This window comes from Sturnus vulgaris, chromosome 2, assembly GCF_052056855.1.
Source record: "Sturnus vulgaris isolate bStuVul1 chromosome 2, bStuVul1.hap1, whole genome shotgun sequence".
In the NCBI taxonomy this organism is placed as follows: domain Eukaryota; kingdom Metazoa; phylum Chordata; class Aves; order Passeriformes; family Sturnidae; genus Sturnus; species Sturnus vulgaris.
Genome location: NC_142244.1, coordinates 82,158,506 through 82,175,266, shown reverse-complemented (window position 1 = coordinate 82,175,266; position 16,761 = coordinate 82,158,506). Strand labels below are relative to the sequence as shown.

At 38.1% G+C, this 16,761-nt stretch overlaps 1 protein-coding gene across 1 annotated transcript; it reads left to right on the top strand.

Annotated features, from left to right (window-relative positions):
* Positions 1-6,234: 6,234 nt before the first annotated feature.
* Positions 6,235-16,478, top strand: SLC10A2 (solute carrier family 10 member 2). Its single transcript, XM_014873338.2, has 6 exons — positions 6,235-6,812; positions 9,868-9,986; positions 11,122-11,210; positions 13,325-13,500; positions 14,048-14,205; positions 14,462-16,478. The coding sequence occupies exons 1-6, from the start codon at positions 6,391-6,393 to the stop codon at positions 14,584-14,586; spliced, it is 1,089 nt and encodes a 362-aa protein (XP_014728824.1). The 5' UTR covers positions 6,235-6,390; the 3' UTR covers positions 14,587-16,478.
* The last annotated feature ends 283 nt before the right edge of the window (positions 16,479-16,761 follow it).

Below are 16,761 nucleotides of genomic sequence, written 5' to 3'. Positions count from 1 at the left end.
TGGGATCTTAAATTGTAACAGCTGCCATTATTTGTTCCCCCCGCCCTGCCACCTCACCATATCAGAAAGCTTTAGAGTCAGCATTAGTTAAATCTTGCTGGCTTTTACTTCAGGTGGACCCCAGACAGTTGTAATGAAGAGATTATTCTTTTATATTAAAGAGAAAATTGTATTTCTACACGACTCAAAACTTTCTATAAATCTGCAGAATGTGACAGTAGTACCTCGTAAGTAAGGTGCCAGCGAAAGAGATGGCATGTATGGGTCCCAGCTCAGACCTCTGAAGGTGCTCACCTGAAGACAGTCTGACACCAGCAGCTCCCAATATGGTCTGTGGAAGTTCTTAGTTCAAATCTCTGCTGTAAGTAAGAAAAAGAAATGCTAAGGAACTTCCTGTGCCGTGTTCACAGAGATCAGCCCAGTTTTGAGAAGGGGGCATAACCTTGTCAGTTAATGAATCTGTTTGTGTTCATTAAGAAAGCCTGAATTCAAAGCAAAACATCTGTTAAATAATGAGGAGAGAAAAAGATAAAAACGAAGAAACAAAACAAAAAACAATTTTAAAATATCTAAACCAAAACCCAAAATATCCGCTCAACTTTAATTTTGCATTTCCTCTCCTTTATGTCTTTTTCTCATTCCCAGAAGTGCTACTCAGTGCTTACCTGAAACAATTCCAGCTGCTTGACTTTCTGTTCCTTTTCAAATTCCTAGGCAAACTAAAAGCAGGAACTCAGTAACAGTTCTCCACAAATTTCTTGGTTTGTGTTCATTAAAGGATGTGTCCTACAAAAACTGGCTCTCAATATTCCCAGAGCTATTCACATGAGCCTTAACTTATTCTCACCAGAGAACAGCAGGAACATCAGGTACAATTCACCTTCGTCAGCACAGCTATCCAGGCTGGGATTAAGCTGTTTAAATGTAGGTATCTAATGGTATTTTTGATGTCCCTAGGATATCCCCCCCAGCCATGTCCCTGCAGGAAACACAACTCCCCAGCCCAGCGCAGATGACACGGATAACCTAAGGCTGCATCCCCTTTGTAGTTTTGGTCTGGAGCACCAGAGCAATGTTGAAATAAATCTCCAAACTGTTCCCATTTACTATGTGCCAGGTTGTTTAGAAGAGAGGTTTGGGGGTGTGGTAACTGGATTTGTTTAATGGTTTATAACTAAGCAAAAAGCCCACTGCACATTTGCAGATGTGTTCCAATACCAGGGATGTATGAGTTCATACCCATAACTGATCCTGCAGACCATTTCAAAGTACATTTGTTAGGGACACCTAAATCAGGGGAGTCTAAACCATGCTGAAGTAAAATACCCAAATCACATGTAGGGAAAATTTTAAATCCCCAGTACCAAGTGCTTTGATCTACTGATCTCTTCCTGTCATGCTTTATTTCTTGATAAGCAATGTCCCATCTACTAACAGGTGAGCGCTTTTCACTTATTATCAATTATATACTACTGTAATTCTCTGTTTTCTCTGCTCTACCTTTATCTCTCAAAATAACAGAGAGAACAATTAGGCAATTTTATTATTTTTATTTCAATCAAAGGAAAAATATTAAATTAATTTATCCATTATCTAAATGCAAATTTTAAAAGATGCAGCCAGATTTCAAGTAGGACAACGTGGGAAAAGCTCTTGGAACTGCAGGCATGAACACTGGTTTCCTACTGCTTGTCAGGGGTTAAATGTCACGAACACAACAACAAAGAGGAAACAGTTCAAGTGGGTTCCCTTTCTGATGAAAATTAATAGAGCAAATTTTGGTTCCAAGAAAATAAAATTCCTATAATAATTTTATTTTTCTTTAATCTTGTAGACTTAAAGTCAATCAGACCTTTGATCTAGAATGTATGCATCTCTTTTTTTTTTTTTTTTGGCCATTTATCCCAACTAAGCTTTATTACTAATGAAAATTACAACTTTAAAAGGCATTGAAATATTTCTGTGGTGTGTTAACCCTCGAAGACCAAAGCGAGTCCTTGGTGAGGACATGAAAACATGTTTTTATTAAGGGATTCCAATCCAATAGAATAATTCAAAAACTTACACTTTTATAGCTGGTAGCATGAGTCATTGCTTAAATTTGTTATGAAATTATTCAGCTTTTTTAACCAGTGTCAGAAGTCACTCTTACAGTTTGGCAGTCAAAAACCTACCTTTATGCTTTTAGCAGACTGTCACTATTTGTCTCACAGCAGACAGTCCTTGCTGGACGTGTGAAATGTAGATTTCCCCTCATACACCTATCAGAAAAGAGAAAAGTTATTTGAAGTCTAAGGCCTTTGTATTCTCTTCCATGCATTTGTGTAGTAACAATATACTTTTGTTATGATCTACTGAAAATGCTCACATTTGGCTACTTTAGGATGGGTACACTAAAGCATGATTAGGATTGGGAAGTCTGAATTGTATCAGAAAGTGCAAAAGCACTATATTTCTCCTTGCACAATAATTAGAGTTCTAACAAATCATAGCAGATCCCTATCCCTCCAGCCAACCACTTATTCAATGCAGAAATCCAGCCATGACTGCAAGGTGCATGCAGAATTAGTACACTAGCCAGCTAAATATACCTGTAATCCAAGTATGTAACACATCAGGCTTTTTCTCCCAGCTGAGTTCAACACCTGTGCCCTCAATGTTTCATTTGAAACTCAGCTCAAGAGTCTAACAGGCAGAGTCCAGATGTCTGCGCCAGTCAGTGAAATGTAAAAATGTAAATCTAAAGATTCTGTATGTTAGCTTTGCAGGTGACTTTGATAGGAAGCAATCCTGAGCAAATGTATTTTAATGTCATCAGTTTCTCTCCTGCTATTGCATGGAGATTTTCTTATTTTAATGCCATGTATAAGCTTCCAACATAGAAAAACTTCTCACAAATGAACAAAATCTTCCATCTGTAGTTATACTAAAGTTTATAGTTATAAACAAGGGCAGCAATACTAGGTACAGTTGCTGTCTCTCTTTTAAAGATGGTGATAAAAAGCAGGTAATTGACTTTAGGTAATCAATTATCCGAAAGGAAAAATTCTTCTAACCAAGACATAAATATACTCAGAAGCATTTCAGACTCTGAATTAAGCAGACAGGGAAGATTCATAAGTCTCATTAAGAGAAACATCACAGAAATAAGCACCAGACAGCCATAAAAGACAAACAGTTAAATTGTTTCTCCCAATGCAAAGTTCTGTATGCACCTATTGCTATTGTTTTATAACTGCCTGAGTTAATGGATAAATCAATTATCTAGTTGTTGGCACAGGAACAGATCCTCACAAGTTCTACCTGCCTGCATTTGTTTGCTGAAGTGACACTAAACTCATTTGAATAAGCTGGTAGTCTCATCACAGCAAAACGTCAAGAAGACAAATCAGACTACTGCTCTTTGGGATGCAAATATACATTTAGTTTGGTATTTCTCTATTTAAGCATTGTTTTTTTCTCATTTTTGATGTACACTGACAGTGTCAATAATCAGTCTGGGTGTGTTAATCATCACCAAAACGCCACCAAGTTCGCTGCACTGTTCCTTCCTTCTGTGAATGTCAATGGAAAATGCTTAAAATCACCCTGACTAACATGTGCAACATGTACAGGCTAAAGATGTCTGCTAGGTTCACAGAGCAGTGCATAGTCCATCTTACCAGTTAAGCACCATAACTTGAGTGGAAAACAGGCAGTGAAACAGAAGGCATACAGATAAGTATCTCTAAAAACCATCTCTGAATTGCTGCTTTCCTTGAGGATGTCTCCCACTAGCCTGCATTTAATCCATGCAAATGGATTAAATCCCAGAAGCACATTTTAAAAAGCAAAACAGACTTAGAGGAATGTTTGAAATCCAGCACTCCTGAGAGACCCACCTGCCTTCTCAATAATACTGTACCTCCTGCAACATGCCAAGTTTTTTAACTGTGCCTCTAAATATTTCAATGTCTTGGATAAGGTTTTAGTTCCCTAACACAGGAGGACTTCTTGATACAGGTATTCCCATCTGTGCCATATTGTGTGTGTCAGCCTAATAATAAATTGAATTCAGAAAGGCTCTCTTCTGTTTCCAGACAGCATTTTTGTGATCTGAGTTTTTATACAGCTAACTGCTGATATAATGAGTCACAATCATCCTTTTTAAAATAGAAGGGAAAAAAACAAAGGGAAAGCTGGCAGTTAAATACGGGTTAATTTTACAAAACTTGCTGGTCCACAAGGCCACACAGGTGAGTAGCTGATGTGCTTTTTCTCCTTACCTAAGCACAAAACCTGAGCATGAAGGTCTCTCCCTAAACACTATTTCCAGAAATCAAACTCTAAACTGACAGCTGGACTGTCTAGTCCCTTAGCAGAGCCTGGAGACACAAACGAGGGACATTTCATCTGTGCTGTCTCTGGGGGTACAGCATCAAGCACCCCTACATTGCCCAGACAAAGGGTCTGCAAGGAGACAGAGGAGGTAAAAGCAGCCCCTGCATGAGGCTCTGCTGAGAAACAGCCACTCTAAGCCTCACCTTCTCTCCCTAACTACTCACTCTGGGTTTCCACAGCATACCAGACATTTACACGACTAGGAAAGTCGTCCCCAGCCCCAAGGTTTGCTGGAGATTTCAAGACACTTGTAAAAATTTTAATTTCAACAAGAAGCAAGTTCAAGTGCAAATCAAGATTGATACAGGTTTTATAGAAAATATTAACACAGCATTATTAATATGGCTTTAAAAACCTTACTAGCCCTTTAAAGAAAGGGAAAAGCTTTTAAAACATTCCGTTTGAAAGCAAGCATAAAAAGGAGAAGAAGTTTCTTTGCCAAACTGAGATCTTGTGGCTTTCTCTTCCTTTCATCTACTCCTTATTACCTTACCTGTTGTTCTGTTAGACATATCCTAGTCACACAGATGTGGCACTAATCACAGGGTAGGAGTTGCCAGCTGCCTGGGAGGATAAAGCTACTCTGACATTATCCCATCAGGCACCCAACAGCGACTTAGGAGATACAGCCATTTAGCTGACCCCTTTGTAAAGAAACAGGTGCCATCTGAGCATGCTGAGAAATCCTTTCTAATGCAGTCAGCTCCCCCTACACAATTCAAGGTTTAAACTGAAAAAAGAAATCAACTCCTATCATTTCACACTGATGTTAGGCACTAAGTGCTGAGACTTCCAGTGAGAGTCTTGCTTGCTGAAGATAATTATGGCTTAGCACGTTATCCTACTAAAAATATTTCTGTGTTGAAAAATAAAGATTTCTGGGAGGCACCACTGCACATTATGTCCCAGACTTGATTTTACTCTAACATCTACACTTGAAGATACTTCTGCCACAAATCTGGCATAGGTAAAGAATCATTAACATTCTTCCTCTGAAAACCATCCAAATTTCCAGATTTTCAAGGAAGCCCGAAGGGTAAATCTTTAAAAGCTTTTCAAAATTTGAGATTGCTTTTGAGCCATGAGCATGACAGAGCACAACAAGCCATACCAAAGCCAGACACAAGAAACCTGTCTCCTAACCTTTGTGCTGCACCTGGCAAAAAAAAGTGACCTGCACTGTCATCCCTGGTGTGGATGCTGAGCGTGCCGTGGCAGGGAAAGGGACATGGTCAACTTGCTGGGAGCCATGGCTCCACAGCCGGGTGCCAGCCTCACTGCCCTGCTCACTGCTCCCCACACTTGGCTGAGATTATATCTTCCTCCTCTTCCACCCTTGCCACCCCACTCTCCTTCTCTCACTGTCCACCCCTTCCATTCCAAGCTGGATTGAAGTGTGACTGCGCCAGCTGCGTCTGCCAGAAAGTGCCAGGAGGACGCTGAATCTCCAGAATACTTCCAGAAACGAAGATTCCACATCATTCAAATGTGCCTGTGTGCTATGCTGAATGTTGCATCCATTAGCAAGAGTTGCAGCTTGAAATCATATCTCAGGACTTCTGCTTATGGTTTTCTGTGTCTCAGTTATTCACCACCCAGACCCCTGTACTGCCAGCAACACTGCATGCATGAGCAGGTCTCCCGAAGGCATGCAAGAAATTCAAAGAGTGAAGTCTAAACTTTCTCTTCTTCCTTTGATTCTCATTTCATGGGCTTGGCAGCACTACAAGCCTCCTTTACACCCTTAAATATTAACACAGCTATTCTTTTTATGTGGGATTCCTCATTATCATATGAATAAATGATTAATTGTCACTGTACCAAAGAAGTGCAACTTTTATAACTATATGAATCAGCACTGAGCCAAACCCTTCAAGAGCAGTAAGAGTGTTCCAGCATTTATTGCACTTTATTGCTTCCTGGATCATTTAAAAGAAGTCACTGAGAAATAACCGTTCACACAGGCTTGAAAGTTTATCACGGATGTAGTGAGCAGCTCTGTATTTCAAAATGCAGACAAACTTTCTTTCCCAGCAATTTAATGCTGGTTATTTGGCAGAAAACTCCACGGCTTGTCCAGCGAATGCTACTATTTGTGATGGCACATCTTGTGTATTACAAGAAGATAATTTCAATCATACTTTGAGCGTAGTTTTAAGTACTGTTCTAACAATCATGCTGGCTATGGTGATGTTCTCCATGGGCTGCAATGTGGAAATTAATAATTTCTTGGGTCACTTAAGAAGACCCTGGGGTATATTTGTGGGTTTCCTTTGCCAGTTTGGAATTATGCCTCTCACAGCCTTCTTGCTCTCTTTGGCCTTTAACATCCTTCCTATTCAAGCTGTCGTGGTGCTGATCATGGGATGCTGTCCAGGGGGCACAGCCTCGAATATCATTGCCTATTGGGTGGATGGAGACATGGACCTAAGGTAAGAGCAGTCGTTCTCTAAGTACTTAATGTGACTCTTTACATTGTAAATGTTACATTGGAAAGGACTGTCTGATCTGTTTGATGTTTTTCTTAGCTTCCTGGTACATGTATGGTGGTTTCTCCTTGTAAAGATGGTTAGTTACTATAATTGCAGTAAATATAAGCAGAATAGCAAATATCCTTGGTTCATTGGGAATTAATGAGGACGATATCACAACAGAATTGTGTACATTAGAAAATAGCTTTATTGTAAAACTTCAGATCCTGGAGCAAATATAATCTAAGACAATTAAGATAACATACATTGTGAAAACTTTGCCCAGGTTAAAATCACTTTTCTTTCTCCCAAGATCTTGAGTAGCAAAAGAATTTTAAAAACCACATAGGATTTTAGGACCAGAATCCTCTGTACTAAATAGTGGCTCTGCAACTTTTCTTGAACTAATTTTTCTTGAGAAAGAGATCCTGTGGAAAAATATTTTCCCTCCCTTTTGTGTTCTATACAATAAAAAGACAAGTATTTATTTTCCATTTGGGAACTAGTTCTAATGAATATCACTTGTGATAATTATTTCTGCTCCTGGAACTTTATGCAAGGTTTTCAGACTGAGGGAATATTTTACAGAAAGGCATCCCTGCATATTGGGGGCGATGAAAACCCTCCTTTGTGCAGTGTGATAGCCTCAATGATCAAGTGCTATTAACTCAGAAACAAATGTGTAAGGCACATGACATGGCCTAGGACATCAAACACACAGGAGAAGTGAACCCTACTCTTGATGTAAATTCCATGGGGGAGTTCATTAACTCCAAGAGCCTTTAAAAATAAGCCATCCTTTTATTTTTATGTCCTGATTACTTTGGTCTAAAATAAACAGGACAATTTCTCTCTTTCCTACAGAGTAAAATAAATTGGAGCATTCATCCAATTTATCATATGCCAGTCTTAACTAGAAATGGAAAAATAGTAGAAGTAAGAAAGATGTGGAGCTAGGGTAAATAGTCTAATAATGTTAATACTTGTAGCTTTAATACAACACTTTTTCCATGCTTTGAAAATAGTGAACTTTTTTGTCACATACTAGTGTTAATGTAAAAACAGCTTTCAAATTATTAATGAGGTCAGCTCTGCTAATCATTTACTTCCTCATTGCAGAGGAAAGATCTATGATATCAAGAACTGTAAGACTCTTGATTTCAATTAATACAGGTCAAAGAAACCACAGGTGGAATGATATTAAGTACAAGGCTGAAATTTTGTTCTAATCTCTCCCTGGAAAAATAAACTGAGCTAAACTATGCTTGGTCAGCTCTGTATGTTTAATGTTGCACCGCTGAAATCAATGTTAAAAATCCAAATTTATAATGCTATAAACATGAACAGGATTTCTATCCCATTATACTGACAAAGGGTGAAGTAAATTGAAAATGCCTGTAAAAGGTTATATATTCTTCAGGTAAAGACCTCTACCTTAAGTCAAAGGCTTTTGGTCAGTACCTTTGTGACAAAGATGCAGGGACCACAGGATACAGGAGGTACAGCAGATTGTCAAGGCAAGCATCTTCTCTTCTCAATAGAAGAATAACATTAGAAGTTGTGTGGATGGTTTCTGAAACCACGACAGTATTTTAGAAACCTGCCCATCACATCAGACAATGCTTTTGTTTTAACTGTAATATTTTATGATTATACATTACAACCCGAGGTCATTGTCTATAGTTCTGCTTCAAAACCTCTCTGTGCAAATAGACCACAAGTTAGAGAAGGAATTAGGTTTATAATTAGCATTATAATCACAGTCAAGTGAAGTATGATGTTTCATATCTTTCTTAGTAAATCAAACCCAGCTGATATCCTCTAATGCTTCCCCATAGAGACATCTCTTAATATTTCAAAAAACAACTGCTTCTGTGGAAACAGGGATTTGGGTTAGAGGATGGCCAGACTTTGGAGGAGGTACATTCATGGACAGTACAAAGATACAGGAAATACAGAGATAGGAAACATGAGGGGTTTTATCTATTTGGGAATTCATCAAACTTTAATTGTAGCCTGTGACTCTTTTTCTCTGTAGGAGACTTCTGTAGAAACTCTTTTGCCAGAGTCTCCTGCAAAATCTTATTCAATTACTCTAAAGCAGAGAGTGACAGGAACCAAAATTAATGCAGATATTCCTGTGGTTTCTACATTAATTTTTCTAGACTTCTCTGGTTCTACTAAGTTTGTGGGCCAGGATCAGTAGTCCCTTTTCTGAGGACAAGCAACTAAAAAGAGAAATCAGAAGTGAGGCTCAGAAGAAAGTTTCCAAAATCTCTTAACTAGAACCCTCTCTCAGTATTTTTGTACCAGAAAAATGAGATTAGTACACATAATTTTATCCATTTTATTCCAATTCTGAGAGTTTCTTCCTTATTTTAGATGTCTTGCCTTTTCCTGTTTCTTCATTCCTGTAGCAGAATGCATCTTTCTGTACGACAGAAAACAGAAGCATCTTTGCTAAATGCAGCAACAATACTTACGTTAAGCCTCACTGAGAAATTCTTAGAACCTACTTTTTGGCCTAGAGCAAAACAAGCCAGAAAAGGGAGTTTTATTATATCACATATCCTAGACAATGAAGTGGATTTCTATGCTGCTGAGTTCGGAGTGAAATTTTAACACTCTAGAACTGCTAGTGTAATGGAAAGCTCCATTTGATGTTCATCTCTGCCCCTGTTCCCTGCTTGCCATCCTCTCTGAAAGCAGCCAGACAGGCAGCATGGAGACACACTTGCCAACAGACCTTCCTGTTGGCCACCTGTCTGACTGCTCCTTGGTACCAAAGTTATGATTCTGTGGCTGAAGAACACCTTGATATTTCATGTTCTTTTCTTTTCAGCAGAAGCCATTCCTTTCATTTAGCTTTTCTCTAACCTGATAAACAGGATAAATTGTCTGTAGCCAGCAACATTTCTTGCATAACCTTTGACGAGGTGTGAAATGGTAATAAGAAAATAAGAAAGACTATGGGCTAGCATGAGATGAACTGTCAGTGTAACCAATTTCTTTGCAGCATCAGCATGACAACTTGCTCCACGCTGCTTGCAATGGGAATGATGCCACTTTGTCTCCTTATTTACACCAAGATGTGGACTGATTCGAGTGCAATTGTACTCCCCTATGACAGCATCGGTGAGTCCAGTGAAACAGCACTTTCCCTTCTGTCCATCCTCCCTTCAGGGACAAGTATCTCTGTACCATTGTACTGTAGTCAGGAAGAAATTACTTCAGGTTTTTTTAAATATTCCTCTTTCTACTTTTTAATAACTTCCATGGGCATTAGGTACCAAAAATCACTTCACATCATTCACAGCTCTGCCAAAGAAAGACTTGAAGCCATTATAAATATAATATAGATAATTATGACAAGATTGTGCATCTTTTTCTTTCCAAAAAATGGTTTTGAGACCTACATGGTAGTGGGATAAGAATATAGAATAATTCATATAGGGATAGCTGCTTCTCCTGGATGAAAATGTTTGTAACAGCTTTAAGAAATAATGTTGCAAAGTGCTAAATGCTGAGGCCATAATCTGGCAAAATACTTAAGCACACGTGGATAATTAAGCAAGTGATTAAAACCGCTGAGTCTCTTTGAAAAGCTGCAATCTACACTGCCAGGAGTGGCTTCATTTGACTTCCTGTCAAAAATCTCATCCAGCTACAAAGAGAAAATAGTTAAAGTATTTAGAAATACATGCTCCAGTGCTTTGCAGAACTGTGGCCCTAGTGCTTATCAAGTGCAGTTCCATGTTGTGCTAATCTTAAAAGCCAGCAGAATCACTTTCACATTCTTCAACTTCAATTCCCATTGTCCTTGGGGAAAAACAAAAATCGCATTCTTTCCTTGTGCTTTCAAATTGAATACTGGAGGGGGAAGGCCAAAACAAAAGAAGCTCTAAACTGGTTGCTGATACGGTACAGTAGCAAAACACCTGCAGACAAAATGAACATTTAATATAGCTACTCACATCACAGGATAGTGATGATTAGCACGCTCAGATTTCTGTCTGTCTTTCTGATGCAGGTGAATGAGCATGTAGCTCAGCAGAATGGCAATTACTTCAACCGGCTGCCAAAGATAACAGAGTCTATAGAAAAGCAAAAGGGCAGGTGTGGGTAGAGTGTGTGTGCATGCTCAGGGTGTGCACACCAGAATCGTCCCCTGAAGGGCTGCTCCAGGCCAGCAGTCACTCAGCATGGACTCTGTCCTGTCCTGAGCTCCTGTGCCATGCAGGCTCTTAACTTCTCTTTTCTTTTTTTACAGGAATTTCTCTGGTAGCCCTTGTAGTTCCCATTTCATTCGGAATCTTTGTCAACCACAAATGGCCTAGTAAAGCGAAAATCATACTTAAGGTAGGATATATAAGACTAAAGCATAAGCAATAATGGACAAATTATGGAATCAGTGGGACTGCTGAAGCAGTACATTGCTATTCATAGTATTAGTATCTGACTTCATAAGACCTGGAAAGTTTTCAGCAGAAAACAAATGAGGTGCTGTGGAAATGTATTGCTTTCTGCCTGCACAAACATGCATGAGTTGCATGCATTATTAGAAACCATCATTATCTAAAGAACCTACTTTTGTCTTTGGCTGCAACTATGTTAATAATTGAGTTCAGTATATAATGTAAACTGAAATTGGAAGGGAAATCACTCAGGTCAACAGAAAGCAGTTTTTCTCTGCAAAACAATAAAAAATGAAATCATTCTGAATCAAAATGCCTTTCTCCTTTTAAGAGAGTTTCCTGATTTTTTTGTGGGCCAATTTTTGAGTGTGAAGTCAATTTTTATTAAAAAATAATATGCAGAAGATATTCCAACTCTTAAAAAAACCCTAAAAAACTTATTCACAAAATACAACTGTCTTTGCAAGATGGTTTCAGATACATCAAAAATATGGTGATTTTGACAAAAACTGTTCTCATCAAAATAATAATTCAGCCACATCTAGGGTGACAGCAAAATTAATCATTCTGAGCATTTGGTTTAGGTTTAAAGAGATTTTAAGATGCACTGAGAATTCTTGGCCTTTGCTAACCATTCTTAGTTAACAAATATATTATCTAAGTTTTCTTAAAGAAAACTAGTCTGGTCACTTGTTTTTCTACCTATATTTTGTTATCATTTCTTTGCTATTGGCTTAGACAGCATAGAGCATAAGGTCTTTTAAAGTCAATTCATTTTCAGTAAACTGCTAGCTTATCAAGCTGCATTTTTAAATGCACTCACAGCTTACTATTTCTATTTAATCAGTTTTGGGAAAAGCATGGACTTGTACTCACATGAAAAGAAACTCTACTTGATCTCTCAGCAAAGCCGCATTTCATTCCTTCTTACTGAGTGTGTGAGCAACCCACAGAAGGGTCCATTGAGAGTTTGCTTTGTGTAGGACAATGAAGCACCAAGTGAAGATTGAGCCATAGCTGTCAGACTAAGACCTATACAGTGAGAAATTCAGTCAAGAGAACAAAGACAGTGTGCCAGGTGAAAGAAGAGTTTGTCATCACCAGACCATGTTTCTTCTTCCTAGATGCATGTGGTTAATAGCTCAGCCAAACAAAAGTACTGGTTCACTCAGTGCTCTTAAAACTGCTTCAGCCAAAGACTGATGAAGCCACTTCAACGGCAATACATGTTTTAGCTGAGGAATAGATTCTCCTAAGCTTAGACTAAGTCTGCTTCTGAGATCCCTGGCAACATAGGCTATAATGACAGACATTCCACTAGAGTATTGAAAAGAGAATGAATTATAACTTTTTTAGGCAAGCAGCAGTAAAGATTTCAGTACATTCAGCCACAGGAAATAAGAGGCAGTGCTTAGGTCTGTGTAGAAGGGCTATACAAGCTCATAACCAGTTTTCAAGAATAAATTTTTAGCCCCATTAAAGATTTACCCCAACACTTGGAAAATAATTTCCTAGCACTAGCTCACTAGCAACCTAGTGTCTAATTAGCACATACTGTACTAAGCCTCAGAGTGTGATTCACCAAGGGAGGGAGGAAAATGCAGTATTCTACCTACTAGGCTGTCAGTTTCTCAACAACTCTGGGAAAATTTTTCTAATGTGTGCACCATTCCTCACTCATATCACACCTGTGAAATTATTTTTAATCTCCAGCCCTAAGTACAATTATAGTCAAGGCTTCAAAAGACTAGTTTTACAGATATCTGCTATAGATACCTATTACAGCTGTGTCTTGATCTAGAGCTGTAGTCACACATTGAAGTACATTGTACATCTCCTGCTTGGTAAAATGGCATCTATCTAATCTCTCTGCCTGCTGTGAATTGTATTGCTGTAAACATTAGGTGTTGTGTTTAACAAGATATTTCAGTGACTCAGAGACAATCCCAGGCATGTTTGATACCATATTTGTTGCCATTAAATTTCTTTGAGAGCTCATTTGTGCAGTATTCTGTGATGCTGTGATTCTGACTCTGTCCCTCTTCTTTTGTTTCACAGGTTGGTTCCATTCTGGGAGCAGTGCTCATCGTGATCATTGCTGTGGTTGGGGGAATACTCTACAAAGGCTCCTGGGTTATCCCACCAAAATTATGGATCATTGGCACCATATTTCCAGCGGCTGGCTATACTTTAGGATTTTTGCTGGCTCGTGTAGCTGGTCTGTCTTGGCACAGGTAATCCATAGCCTTTATTTGACTGCGTAAAAAGATTTTCTTTAATGATTAATCAATGCTGAGAATGCTCCCTAAACATTAGTTATGTTACAGAGACACTCATTCACTAAGCCTGTGTTTTGTGATACTGTGTGCAGACAAAGCTTTTCTTGTGCACATTTATTTGCAGATTCTGACCATAGATGTTTTCCTTTCGTGTGCCAATGTCTTGCACTTCAAATAAGTGAAACAGACCTGACTTGTAATCGGTTTGGAACTGCAGTAAAACTTCTCATGCAGAGGCAGCAGCCTACAATTTATAATATCATTGCAAGAGAGGGAGATAGTGAGAGCCACATATGTGTCCTGAAGGTGGTTCACAGTCTTTTAGAGCTGCTGAACTGCCAACAATTGGTAGTACCAGCCATAGGTGGAATGTTTTATTGACTATGTCACCTGAAGGAAACAATTTTCTTAGTTATCCATGGCATTTTTTGCTTATCCAGATTAGTAAAAAGCATAATGACTGGATGTTATTTCACAACTGTCTTTGTATTATTCCCTTTAGATGTCGTACAGTGTCTCTGGAAACAGGCATGCAAAACACTCAGCTATGTTCAACTATAGTACAGCTCTCATTCACTCCTGAACAACTGGAACTGATGTTTACTTTCCCACTCATCTACAGCATTTTCCAGCTGACATTTGCACTACTAATTTTAGGAGGTAAAGTATAGTCATTTTCTATTATAGCACTATCGTTATCACCAGTTTAATTTTTCATGTATATGGAGAAAACAAGAAGGAATAAAAATAATCAAATGGATCTCAAAATCAAAACATAGCTTTAAAGAAACTGTCTGGAGGTGTTGAAATGTTTTAGCAGTATAAGGAAAGAAAATGTTGCATGGTTACTACAGCATCTTTTCCAGGCAATTTTTATAATTCTTTTATTTAATAATAACCATATATTGATCCTCAGGCTACCGTCTATACAAAAGATACCATGTCAAAACAAAGACAGATGTTGAAAAAACACCACCAAAAGAGGATTCAAAATCAACTGCTATAATAAATGGAGGATTTGTATCAGATGAGATGAAATAAACAGCTACATCTTCTCCCACCAGCTGTGAAGATCAAGAATATATGGTTTATTTAAAACTGGTTTTTTTCATGTGCAGTTTTTTCATGGTAATATTTAACAAAAGAAGTTCTGCTGATATTGAACTGTGAGACTTTAAAATTATTAACTTAAAAAAGATCTACTTTGATTTTTAACACGGTTTTTGCCACAACTGTAGAATTTGGTTTTGAGGCTAATTTCCTAAAAATATGTAATGTTTTATTATGGATTATTTAACAAAAAGCAGAATAAAGGTAGCTATTGCTAAAAGGAAGCAGATATCTTCAATGCCAACTCCAGGCCATGGTCCTGCAAATCCATATGCTAGTCTCAGCCCCACACAAAACAAAGAGAAATCTTGTGAAAGTGTCTGAGAAGTAACAGGAGTTGATATGGAAGATCTGGTAAGGCTGAATATGAATCAAGCATGAAATTGGACCAAGCCAATAATGAAATAAAAGTTTCGCTTAGGTCAGTCTGGGCAGACTAAAGCACTGTATTAATTGTTTGAAGCAGTAATTTATTCTAAAGCTATAATTTTAGCAAGTGCACAGCACCTTATGACTATTTTTTTTCCCAAAGTAATAGAAAGTAATAGAATGCAATAGTCTTACATCTTCGGCCTGAGTCTTTTAGGTGATGGAAACAGGAACAGAGACCCGAAGATGAGGGCTTAAGCCTTGAGCAATTTTAGTGACAGCAGTGACAGCTGCATACAAAGGAGCAAGCAGAGGTTCTGGAAGGATAAGAAATTATCAGCTTCTGCACTGAAAGGAAGGCATTTGAAAATGGAACAAAAAATGTCCCTGATTCATCCAGGACTGCTTCCACCAATCTTAACATGAGACAAGAGTGCTTGGAGAGAGTAAAATATTTTTGTTATTTTATGAGCTAAATTTGAACCTACCAGATGTCTATGACATGTAGACATTGGTATAGTTGACAATTTTATGATTTTATTTATATCAACCAGGAATAGAAATAATTGGATGTACACATACATTATACATAGCTTCTGAAAATTCAAGAGTGCATATGGAAATGTCTCCTAATTGTGTGGAGAAAATGAGTACATACTGAGAAACGGTGTAGTAAACTCCTTGCAGCTGTAATTTTTTTAAGGAAACACTCAGTAACATTAGTCCTGTAGCTGTTATGTAAAGAAAATATCCAGAAAACTTCAAGTAAATGAGTGAGAGATTGGGTGACCAGAAAATTCAAGAGTGAACCAACTATCAGCACATGGAAACAATATACCTTTCTGTCATATTCAAGTGGACCTTCCAAAGTGTGGTGAGTTAATGCTGCAGGCTTTTTACAAACACAGCTGAAATTGTGGAATTTAAGTTCCCAAGGTGCAGGTTTCCACCACTGCAGAAACATGCCCAGTACTAAACAAAGAATAAATTATTGTTGTCTATCATATGTAGACCCCAAAGGGTCTCAAAATGTTCCTGAGTTCTGTGAGGTTTGCAGCTGCTTTACTTTTGGTGGGCAGATCAGAATGGTCATAACTTCCAAGGAGGAGTTCAACACTGAGTGGGAGATAGTACACAACGAGGTGTTCTGTGTTTTATAGAACAAAGATTAAACAAAAGAATATAACAAAGACTGCTATGGAGAAATCATAAATTGTGGAATAACACTTTCATCAAGAGAAGGATAAGCTTTTATTTGTAACATCTATACGAAAATGGTTATTGTCTTGCTCCTCCATCCATCAAAAACTGGACAGTGGAAGTTAGTTAGGATCATGTCTTTCTTACATATGAAGCTCTTACTCTTCTCCCATGCTTGCTGAACTTCTATGTTTCTGTGTATATTTCAAGCAGATTAGGAAAATATGTTGAAGAATAATAGTTTGTCTTGCTTATACTCTGTGTGTGTCTCTGTGTGTGTGCACGTGTATGTCTGTGTATTTAACACAACTGTATAAACATTGAACTAAATAAAGTCAGAAACTATTTATAATTTTGCCCACTGGAGTAATTTAAGGTGAAAAGAATTGGGACTGAAACCAGCTATGCAGACAGTTTGTAGCTTTGAGATGCAAACAAAACATCTCATGTTTTGTGTCAAATGGATATATTTAATAATCACAGAACCATAGAGTGGTTTGGATTGGAAGGGACCTGGAAATGTCATGTAGTCCCACC

Excerpts from the sequence above, each read along its gene's own strand:
- SLC10A2 (XM_014873338.2), top strand. The coding sequence starts at position 6,391 with ATGCAGACAAACTTTCTTTCCCAGCAATTTAATGCTGGTTATTTGGCA. Across the intron at positions 6,813-9,867 it reads GATGGAGACATGGACCTAAG|CATCAGCATGACAACTTGCT; the intron begins GTAAGAGCAGTC and ends ATTTCTTTGCAG. Across the intron at positions 9,987-11,121 it reads ACTCCCCTATGACAGCATCG|GAATTTCTCTGGTAGCCCTT; the intron begins GTGAGTCCAGTG and ends CTTTTTTTACAG.